We start from the raw sequence: 11,014 nt of genomic DNA, 5'->3' as shown, positions 1-11,014 counted from the left end.
CTCTTTTTCTAGATGCAAAAATCACAAAGACTATCCTGTTTTGGAAGACTAACACAGGTAGTCCCCATCTTCAGATTCTCCAGGGATCAGAACTGTATTTCATTGTTTCCAGTGATTTGTAATACTTCATGTGTATTAAACCACAGCATAAGTAGAATATGTATTACAAGATGGGACAAAAGTAGCTCACAGGCATTCTGAAGAGTAAGCTTTGAGCACGCTTGAGTTTGCTTCCTTTATTACCAACCACAGTTATGTCAGTCCTTTATCTGTATCTTTGTGTTGCAAAAAGTAATGATAGTTAAAGTAGTTCAATGAACCTGAATTTTTAGGACTTGTGAAAAGCAGTCTTTGTCATAAATATAAATCCTAACAAATTTTTAGAGAAATTCAGATTCTCCTAGTGGCTGTATTTTTAGACAAAAAGTAAAAATATATGCTAACTATCTTTTAGTTGTTAATACAAGACAAGCCATGTAATATCAGAAGATCTTTATGAGGGAAGACAGTATGCTGCTTGAGATCCTTAGTTCAGTAATTTCAGCATAACAGACCGAATGCTCTTTAGAGGACACTGCTGAATTATGTTTCAGGAGCTGTTTTCTTAATGAGGTTTCCTATTTATGAACTGCTAAAAACTAATAAACTGGTAGGAGATTTGTATGTTTGGTTTATCATATCTACAAGAGTATATAAATACTGCCTTTATCAGTAGAATGGCTGCAGTTAAGGCTGTGAATCTCTCCCAGCAAATCCAAACTCTGATAAAGGAGACACTGAGGAATTATTTTGCTTGGCAACTGTCTTATTTAACAAGCAGAAAAGCTGGGCAGCTTCATAGAAGCCAACGGTAGATTTTCACTCTCTTGTACTGCTCCCTAGATACTGTCTCCTTGTGTTTTGACTCAAAGGATGTCACTGGATGTTTTCTCTGGTAAAAGAAGTCAGTGCTACTGCAGCCCATGCATCTGCTGGAGTTTTAATGACGTGTCCGTCAATCAAGACTTCTTGTTCTTGAACTCTAACACATGACTCAAAACTCCTGTAACTGCTTTAGGCTCTTCCAGCCCAGTAGAAAAACAATGTGGATCAGCACTGCCTGCAGAGAGGAAGGATAATTGTGTAATTAAGGTTCAGAGCTAGGATACACACTTCATGGATATCCTTTTCCAACTGATTTTCTTTGTAGTTGGGGTTTTTAAGTCCCTAAAGGAAATGATGACATACCTTTGAGCTACTTGAGACTTTTGCAAGATGTTTAACTAACAGGTGCCCTACAACTGGCAAAGCAATTCTGTGAAATTTTATTTCCTACAGCAGCTATTCTGAAGAAAGGTCTGAAAAGCCTATCAGCAATTGATACCAAACAGTTATAGTGCAGTGGTATGGAGAGGAAGGTGCCTGTTGTAGGTGCTCTTTTTTTCTCTCCCTGAACATGCTAAATTGAAAAGGTCAGTTATGGGATATCATCATAGCTGCAGTTAGAAAATGAGCTACATGGAAGGTGCTGTGCTTCCAGGCATTCACACTGTGGTCAGGTTGCGTCCATCTACAGCAGCAGGAGCAGTACCCACTCAAGGCTGCGGTGTACAGCCTATCTTGAAATATTCTCTACTTCATAGGAATTTTCTAACAACATTCCAATTTAATCACAGCTATCAGACTTGAAGTTATTTACAGGATGTTTATAGACTGCAGTAGGCAGGAAGTTGGACTAGATGATCACAGTAGCCATATAATAGTAAAAAATTCAAAACAAGGTAGAAGCCAGAGATTGTGTGTTTGTTTAGACACAATGGATTTTTTTCATCTGCAGCAACTTTAGCAAAGGTAAAAAGAGAAAAGCTCAGATGATGTCAGTTACTGCAAAATAAAGTACCTTCTATTCTGCAGCAGAGCCAGAGGCATATGACTTAAGACAGTGTTTGCCTTTCTAGCAGACCGCTGCTGCCTCAGAGCAAATCACAGCAGCCTATGATGGCAGTAAGCGTGCTTCTCAAGCAGCTTATAGCAGCAAGCTTCCATAGCTTTACCACATCATCTACCCCACACATGTGCTGCAAGGGCACTGCTCTAATTATATCTATCTATAGATGAGAAACTACTAAGCATGATTTCCCCCGTATTCAAGTTTTGAGGATTTAAAAAAATCTTTTAACATCTTTTGTAGGTTTATTTTTGGATTTCCACCCTCCCCCAAGGTCAGATGTGGCTTTACAAGAGAACAAAAATTGCCATGAGAAGCTAGGGTAAAGACTTGGGCATGTTTTACCGCTATTGTAAATTCAGGTGACTAAAGAAGAGCAAGAGAAGAATAGACAAGCTGCAACTGTCTTCTAAATATTTTTTTTGTTCTGTCAGCGTGGTGACCTGCAGCAGAGGTATTGCCTCTCACTGAGAGGTGGTGGAAATTTTCTAATTTCATCTGAACCCTGTGTTAATAAGGGAAGTGTATATTGATGGCCATTTTCTGCAGTTATGACTAATTCAACTGCATGGTGCTATCAGGGTAGCCTCAAGTGACAGTTGCAGACGCAGTGACAGTCTGTATCTGCATAATTTCAGTGGCCCACGGAACATTTGTTGGTTACTAATCCCCAGGCTGGATGGATGTCTAGCACAAGAAGCAAATATGCAAGAGGCCACAGGTCTAGTATGTCATAGACCTGACAAAACCAAGGCCTCTCAAAGCCAGGAGAGAGCATGCCATGCTACAAACAGCATGCTTCAAGAAAAGAACATGGGTATTCTCTCAGTGTCAGATGCAGCATAAACAGACTCAAGTCACCATGACCAGCTCTAGGGAGTGGAGGAAGTTTCTTGAAGGACTAGCAGTTTCTCTTCCTGTGTGCCTGCTTCCTCAGCAGCATAATAATTGACTTTCTCTTGGAACTACAGAAAAAGGTTTGTTATCTACAAATAATTTTCAAATTTTTTTGAAAATAGTTTTCATCACCTATGTAACAGTGGTCTTAATCCAAACCCACAGATACATCTTTCCTAGTCAGCAGTGATATTATCCATGCCACTGGGCTGAACCCAGTAAATGGAAAACACCTTAGCTTAGCATTTTGCCTTTGTATCACATGTTGTCCCATGACTTGAGCTTTTATTGTGCAGTTTGTCCATTCTGATATAGTCAGCCTTCATTAAGTTCCAAAGGGGCTGGGTGAAAAAAAAAAAAAATGAAGTGTTATGCCCATGTTTTAGAGCAAAAACAGGATAACATAGGTAATGAACAATAGCTAAGATTCAAAACTTTTTGCTGATCATTGCTACTCAGGTTTTTCATCTATTATAATTCCAAGCTTTCTCATATTGAGGTCAATATAATTCAAAAGCAAACAGAATGACAAACAAAAGAAACAGTAAGATAGTGACCCATTCTATGAACTTTTTGCATTCAGTCCTGCACAAAGAGTCCTGGTCCATGCCTTCCTCTGTATCCTAAAAAAGATTTATAGAAGATTGACTAGGATGATCAACAGCATGAGAATAATTTCTAGAGGCAGCAATTAAGAAGGCTAAGATTTTTCTTGATCAGACATGACTGTAGGGGAGCTAGGCCAGAAGTTTATAAAATCTGGAGCAGCTTGGAAAGCATGACTTGAAATAGACCAGTTGCCTTCCCCTCCACTGTAAAAACCAGGAGCATGAAATGAATCTAGCAGAAGACAAGGCCAAAATAAAGAGGTAGCAATTCTTCACAAGATGTGTGTTTATAGAAAATAATTCCCTTGGAATGCAACAGACTCAGAAGATAACTGAACAAGAAAGAGTTAACTGATGGCTGTTAAACACAGAAGACCTTATACTGCTGCCAGAATATTTAAAAGAACACACCACTGCAATGCTCAACTTGCTCATCTTCAACTTGTTTGGGCCACAACTGGAGACAGGATGCTGCAGAAGGTACAGCATTTAGTCTGATCTGGTTCAGCTGTTCTTAATGAGCAACTATCAGCTGGCTTGTAATCAGACTTATTTTAGTTCAGATAAGCTAGATTGTATATTCACCTTAATTTTTTTTAGCTTAAGAATTTGGAAAAGAGATGTAGTTTTACAGAAGTTTGTACTAATGGTCCTGTACCATGCACTTTAACAAAATAAAATGCAGGAGCAACGTGACCTATAAAAGAATTATGAGAGTTGCCTCTCAGCTTAAATTAACAAGATCCTGACAAAATAAGGCTGGCCTCTGTATTTTTTAAGTGACCAAGGACAAGGCAGAGGGAGGATGACAAACTAAGGGAGTATTAAGTGATTAAAAAGAAAAAAATAATTTGTCCTGAGTAAAGTGTTCTGTGCCCCAATTAAGCAATAGACTCCAGATTTCTAGTCAGATCTTCAACATTGTAAATACCAATTAAAAATCCAAATACAGGGTTTTCTTTTCCTGTTTTGAATAACGTAGTTTCCTGTGCCCCAGATTTCACAACTCTGCACAAGTGTTACAGTATGCGCTTGTGTCAGTCTCATGAGCTCATCAAGGGGAAAGATCCTGCCTCTCCTTCTCCAGAGAGGAATAAAGACCAACTTACAGAGGATCATATAAATAGTAAATTATACTTCTATATATAAGTATATATATATATAAGTGTATATACTTATATAAGTAAAAAGCCTGCCTGCCTGGCATCATGTTTCATTATCAGAAATCAAGCCATTTTCTCCCAAAGGAACATCAACTGCAACCTGAAACATACTGTGCCTGTAAGACTATTTGTTGCATCCTACCTCCAACCAGCAAGATGCCAATTCCAGCTGCTTCTTGCTTCCTCCTCTACTACAGAAAAAAATTCTCAAAGAAGGTCTCTTGCCTTCTCCAGCAAGCTAACTGCCAATTTTCTCTACCTGTTTTCCCCGATAAATCTATTCACCATCATTCTTTGCTACTATGGGAATTAATCTGTCAGAGCTGTTTTCTTTTAACATTAAAAAAGGTCTGCTAATCTGGTATCATTTGAGGAAGTAAGAGTGCAGCTGGAAGTGAAACAAAGTTTGACTGCAAGTACCAATTCTACAGCTCCCGAGAATGTGATTTTTATTCTCTCCTGCTCTTAATTTTTCCTGTAGGCTGGACTCCTCTTTCTAGGGTGTGCTACAGTATCCCACTAGCTTAACTGCTGTAGCAAAGTCCTGAGAAAGTCTAGTGAGAGAGGCCAACAAGGTGGAGCTGAACTACAAGTTCTTAAATAAAACACACAAAACAAAACCAACCACTTCTCATTGGAAAAGCTACAAGATTATATTTGTCCTTAAAAAGTTTCTTTGATCAGAAACCCAGAGAACTGTCAAATCACAATACAAAAACAAATGCTGTGAACAGCTATAGCAGGAAGAGCTCAGTTAGAAGGAATGCTAGGCTCCGGATATCTAATTCTTTGATCTTTCCACTTTACCTTTTAGGAGATGAAAGGAATCTCTACCCTTGTAGACAGAGAGTGTGGCACAAGTATGGGAATACAACAGCCATTTATCTTACTGTCACAATCCCCAGATCAACCTAGACTAAATGAAGACTTGGCTGCAGTCTAGACCACTAACTCAGCCTTATTTAATTATATCTGGCCTTGAAGAAGCAGTCCAAAAATCATTACGGGTGACAGGGTTTTCTACCACTCCCTTCCCACACCTCATCCTTTCTGACAACAGCCTGCTTTCTGTTCAAGCTTTTGCATCGTTGCCTCTTCACTCAGGTGCTTCTTTGTTTTTCCTCTATTCCCACTCTCATACTTCACCAAGCATCCAAGCCCACTGCTGGTTAAGTGCTGCACTGTATCCCAGAACAACTCTCTCCAAATTCTTTCCCACTAAGTCATCCCACAAAATACAGAGAGAGCCTGTTACAATACCACTCCACCCTGAGTGCTAGCTAGTCTTCCTTCTGCTATGGAGCAGTCTGTCTGAAAGTAATTTTCAGTAAAATTCCTACTCTGAGAATGGAAAGTTTCAGGCACACACTTTCATAAAGTTACAGTGAAATGAAAACAGAGGAAATTAACAGAACTTGATGTACTGTTTTGGAAACCCTGACCGTCAATGTAACTTCTTGACAGAAAACATTTGCCACAAAAATGTATTTCCAAGCAAGTCAACATTACCCCAAACAGTTTTCTATCACAGCTCAAACTAATCTAAGAATATTAGCTGTCCTGCTTCTTTTAGATGCCTTTGGGCTTTTATTTATTGCATTATATATACACATAAACACTTGCAAAGCTGAAGCTTTTTGTATTTGCTTTTAAGCCCAGAATTTAAAGTGATTATAATCAATTTATGTTAGGAGAATCAGCATTAGAAGAGAATATTGCTTAGAGTCAGACACTGTTTCTCCCCACCCTCCTCCTCGTGTTGTAGGTTAACTCAATCTTGTCTGTTCAACCTATCGCAAATTATTCTGAGCAAAAACATGTTGCATGTAAAGTCTGGCCTCACCAACAGTGGAAAGATTTAAAAGCAGCATTTGAAGATAAAAGTCTGTTTTCTCAATAATGGTTAGTATTTATCAGGAAGAAAAATTTTAAGTTAGGGCAACTCCTTATTACCTTTTTATCAGTACCAGGAAACAAACCACAAACAAGCTACTTCACAAATAGTTTGAGAACAATTGCATTCACTGTGCATTTTAAGCTACCTCAGTTCCCTTTAAGGTATGCTGTGCTTTGCAGTTATGGAATCAGAACCCTACCTTACATTTACCATTTAGGGTTGGTTATTGCATTAACAGTTCTGGTGTCTCCTTTTTTTCACCTGTTCAGAAAGAAACCTCTTTCTGCCAGGCCTGCACAGCCTCCTTCAGGGGACAGTTCACACTCTAGACCAACTCAGGCCTTGGGAAAAGAAAAAAATTTACAAAAACACAACAAAAAATCACCCCAGCACTAGCCACTGTTTTTTCCAGTGTCCAAATGCATTTTCTGAAGAGTCTTAAGCAGCTCTCAGAAGCCAACAACTTTAAAACCATTACCTGCAAGTATTGTCAATACTATAAAAAAACCAAGGGACAAACATGTCACATGTCAAAATTTGGGTATAAGCCTACTTCTCTGTCCTCCCAGAACAGCACAGTAAGTTTCTGATCTGCTAGCTCATGACACAGAAGGTTCCTGGAAACCCATTTTTACTGTATTTGCAAATGGTTGCTTGTACCTTTTTTCTTCTTTCCTGCATCATGTGCTGCCTGCCTGGAAAGGACAACTTTTCTACTGTTTACTTATTAAACAATACCATAGGATTCTGTGCAGGCTTAATGTCTTCAGTGGAATAAGTTTTATCCTAGCCAAAATATACTATCACTTCAGTAAAACAAAGACAGATTTAAACATTAGTATATTAGCTGTCAGACGTATCAACACAGCTCTATTTTAAAAGGAGGCTCAGGTAAACTAATCGATGGCCACAGGTTCACACTCAGGTGTTCTACATGTGCACTAGCATGAGAACAGCAGAAAACTAGCAGGAAAAACATAAGCAGCTAACATGAACACCAGATGATTTCTTGGGGGACAGTAATTCTCCTTGCTTTTGTGTGATGTATAGAGACAGCTGATATGATACAGCTACTCCAGCATTACTATCATCAGAGCATTGCCGAAATAATCATCTCATTACACACAGTAATGAAACTATTTTATTATAAGCAAAAACAGCTTTTATATCACCAAGGAACCAGGACCTAAACACTTTTCAAAGAGCTATCCATGTAGAAACTGCTGTAGTTAGAAATCAACTTGTACTTCCAATAGAGAAAAAAGCATGGAGTGTTTACAAGAAGAAACAAATCCAAACCCAAAAATAATCAGAAAAAAGCAGACCTCACATTAATTATGTAAAATCTGCCATATCCTGGTCCTTCCAGACAACAATAGTCACTAGCTCCAATTCACAGTATTCCAAAACAAAAAGTGACTGCTATTTCAAACTTTCTCAATATTTTCTGCTTACCAATTCCATGTAGTCTGGCAAAGACATTCTAGGAGTCCCCACAGTGTGCTCTGCAGAACCATTTTAGCATTTCCTTCTTCCAAAAAACAAAACAACACAAAGTCACCAAGTACAGATACCGCATCTTTGGGGGGCGAGGAGGAGGCAGGAAGGGGCTCTGATGCAGTGAGAAAGCTACATAGGCAACTCATAGGCAACAGCAGAAGCATATCTGAGAAGTCTGGAGAGAGGCAGGAAATCATCTTCAGTATTCTGCATTGAAAGGGTAGTCCTTGTGAGTTTTGCACCTGAAGGAAATCAAAGAGGAAAGATTATCACATGTCTAAAAAAATACTATATGCAGCTGTAACCACTGCAAAGAGCCACCAAGGGAAGAGCTGAGCTGTATAAAAGCAGAGTCAATTTGCTTCTGTTTTTCTTGGTGATGTGCTGCATTTGTAAACAGAAAGATTCTTGAGTGTCTTTCATTGTTCAGGCTCTGAGCATTTCAGGTGATGCAACCTAGGTGCTTTGTAGACAACTAATTCAAGGTTTTACTGTTTACTGCCAGGAAGACCTTTTTAGCAGCCTTCCAACAAAGATTTCATATCTGGCTTTAGCCTTCTAAGCTACAACTCCTCATATTAAATTTTCAATGTCTACCCACTTTCCCAACTGACCCTGAAGAACACACAGTCAGTTTTTATAATATACCTAAGGGTCATGACAGAAAGACAAAATTCCACAAGCAAAAAGTTAATCAAGAATTTTAGTCTGCATCATGCTCATTTCTCCAATATGGTCAAAATAGAAATTACTAATAAGGAGCTGCCTGTAGGAATTCCAGCTACAAAATGTCTCTTGGAGACTGAACTCAAAATGAATGTGAAGTTTGCTTTATGCTTATGATTTTGTTCATAACATGAAAATTGAAAATCTTACTCTGAAGAGTTATTTTGAGGACAACCCCTTTGGAAATTGAGTATATCCTGAGTTTCAACCAAAACTAGTTACACCTATAGCTTCATATACAAAATGATGACATACTGATAACTTAACTTGAAAAAAAAAACAAAAACAAAAAAACCCAAACCACTACCACTTACGTGCTCATTGCACACACTCTCCAGTTTCTATTAAAGCTGAGGATAGTCGCCATCTCCTCTTTAGTCAATTCAAAGTCAAACACCTAACAACAGAAATAGCTGGAAGTCACCTCTTTGAACAAATCAGAGAATGTAAGCAAAATTCAAGACCAAGTCCACAGTGTGGGCAGACAAGGGTGTTAGAGAGGAAATGACTGCTTCACAAAGGAGGGAAAGGAAAAATACATCTCTCTGGATTTCTGAGACTCCACTGGTTGGAGTGGGGGAAGGAGGTAAAAGGGGAGAGGGAGGAATTTAAAAAAATGTCTCAAGTTGGTGTTACATATGCCAGTTGTTTTAAGAAGCTTGGAGAGCACCTAGTGTTGCAGAACACCCCCATCCTCCATTTGTGACAGATGCATCTTTCTGTCCTCTTCCAAAGGAGTATCTACCAGACTTTCAGATTCTACCTAACAGCAACTAAATGTCTTCCAAAATCCTAATATTGGTTTCAGTCAAGGACCACTGAATCAAGAGCAGCGACATGGTTTATGGACACCAGGACTACTTTCTTAATAGTAGTTGCTCTACATAAGCTTTTTGTGGCATGTTACTGAACTTGGGCCCCAAGCAAGCTCTATCAGCTTCTTCATCCACGTGACATAGAAGAGGAAGCATCACATAATATGACTGCTAAGATTATCAGCATACTCTTTCCAAAAGCTTTGTTTACTCCTGCTCTCCAGCTGTAACCTTAAGTTTAGCACTCAGTAGATCATAAGTAAACATACAGAGAAAAAAGCACAGGCCTCTCGCCTGAGGAAGACTTAGGAAGGGTGAGGAAGGATTGTTGCTTGCTCTGTAGGGGGAAGCCATGCACCCACATCACTCCTAATGATTCACCTTGAAGTTCTCCACAATGCGCTGTGGTGTGACAGACTTGGGAATCACAATCACATTTCTCTGGATGTGGAACCGAATCAGAACCTGCAAGAGGCATATCACTGAGTCAGAGAGATGACAGCTTTTGTTTTATGACAGGGTGAGCCTGTTCCAACAGCTGTTTACTGTAAACTGTACAATTCCGCAGAATTAATTTATTTCTGCAGAGCTACATTTCAGATCATATCTGGATTCTAAGCAGCACTTTCTCAAGTGCAAATACAGAAGTGGTAGAGCCCCACATAGAAGGTCTCCTTTCCCATTCAGTTTAGTGATACTCTGTTTCTTTCCCACCTAGACTTTTAGTAGGCTATACAAGGGTTCACTTCTCTGCAACAGGACTTGAGATGGGAAGACTGAAACATGACAGCATCTGAAGACAGGTCAAGAAAATGTTTCTTGTTGACAGTCAAAGAGCCCTTGCAAGCATGCATTGAAGGCCACATGGCAAACAAACCTGCATTAATACTTAACATCACAGAAGAGCATCACAGTTTACAGGGAATGAAAAGCCAGCCTGTCCCTTATGTTGTCATTAGCTGTCCTGCGTTACAAGAAGGTGTACCCATTGTCCAGCACCTACATACCTGTGCTGGTGTTTTGTTGTGCTTGGCTGCAATCTCTTTGATCTTGGGGTCATCCAGAAGGGAAGGATCCTCTGGCTTAGCCCTACACAGAGGGAAGATGATCAGTGGGAAGAAGCCTCCACAGATCCAACCTAGCAGAAATCTCTACCTAGATGAATAATTGATGGTGCACTTGTAGTCTCAAGGTTCCAAGCATAACCCGTACCAGCTGCCTTGCAAAGCACAACGCAATCTTACCATGGTCTGTCGGGAGAGCCAAGTGGACTGTATGCTGTCACAGCAATCCCTTTGGATTGGCAATACTTGATCAGCTTCTCCTGGGTAAGGTATGGATGACATTCTATCTGCCAACATAAAAGTACAAAGATTGACAGTGGTTTAACTGCTTTTAACATGTTCCAGGGATTAGTTTTTAATCAAAGGCTGATTTCTAACTTAGTCTCTGTATGATATTATACAGCCTTTGTTTTCTTT

The 11,014-nt window shown here is 39.4% G+C and overlaps 1 protein-coding gene across 1 annotated transcript in view; it reads right to left on the bottom strand.

The window, feature by feature from the left end:
- Nucleotides 1–8,130: 8,130 nt before the first annotated feature.
- LOC104623666 (aldose reductase-like) overlaps nucleotides 8,131–11,014 on the bottom strand; it is a gene marked incomplete at its 5' end in the record, with an annotated part of 9,004 nt that continues 6,120 nt past the window's right edge. Inside the window, 5 exons of the mRNA XM_010290823.1 lie at nucleotides 8,131–8,234; nucleotides 9,033–9,115; nucleotides 9,915–9,998; nucleotides 10,541–10,622; nucleotides 10,778–10,884. Of these exons, the coding sequence (XP_010289125.1) occupies nucleotides 8,192–8,234; nucleotides 9,033–9,115; nucleotides 9,915–9,998; nucleotides 10,541–10,622; nucleotides 10,778–10,884 (399 nt within the window). The remainder of the gene's footprint in view (nucleotides 8,235–9,032; nucleotides 9,116–9,914; nucleotides 9,999–10,540; nucleotides 10,623–10,777; nucleotides 10,885–11,014) is intronic.

Source organism: Phaethon lepturus, unplaced genomic scaffold, assembly GCF_000687285.1.
Source record: "Phaethon lepturus isolate BGI_N335 unplaced genomic scaffold, ASM68728v1 scaffold12287, whole genome shotgun sequence".
NCBI lineage: Eukaryota > Metazoa > Chordata > Aves > Phaethontiformes > Phaethontidae > Phaethon > Phaethon lepturus.
Note: the sequence above shows the minus strand (reverse complement) of the source record. Positions and strands in the feature narration are given on the sequence as shown.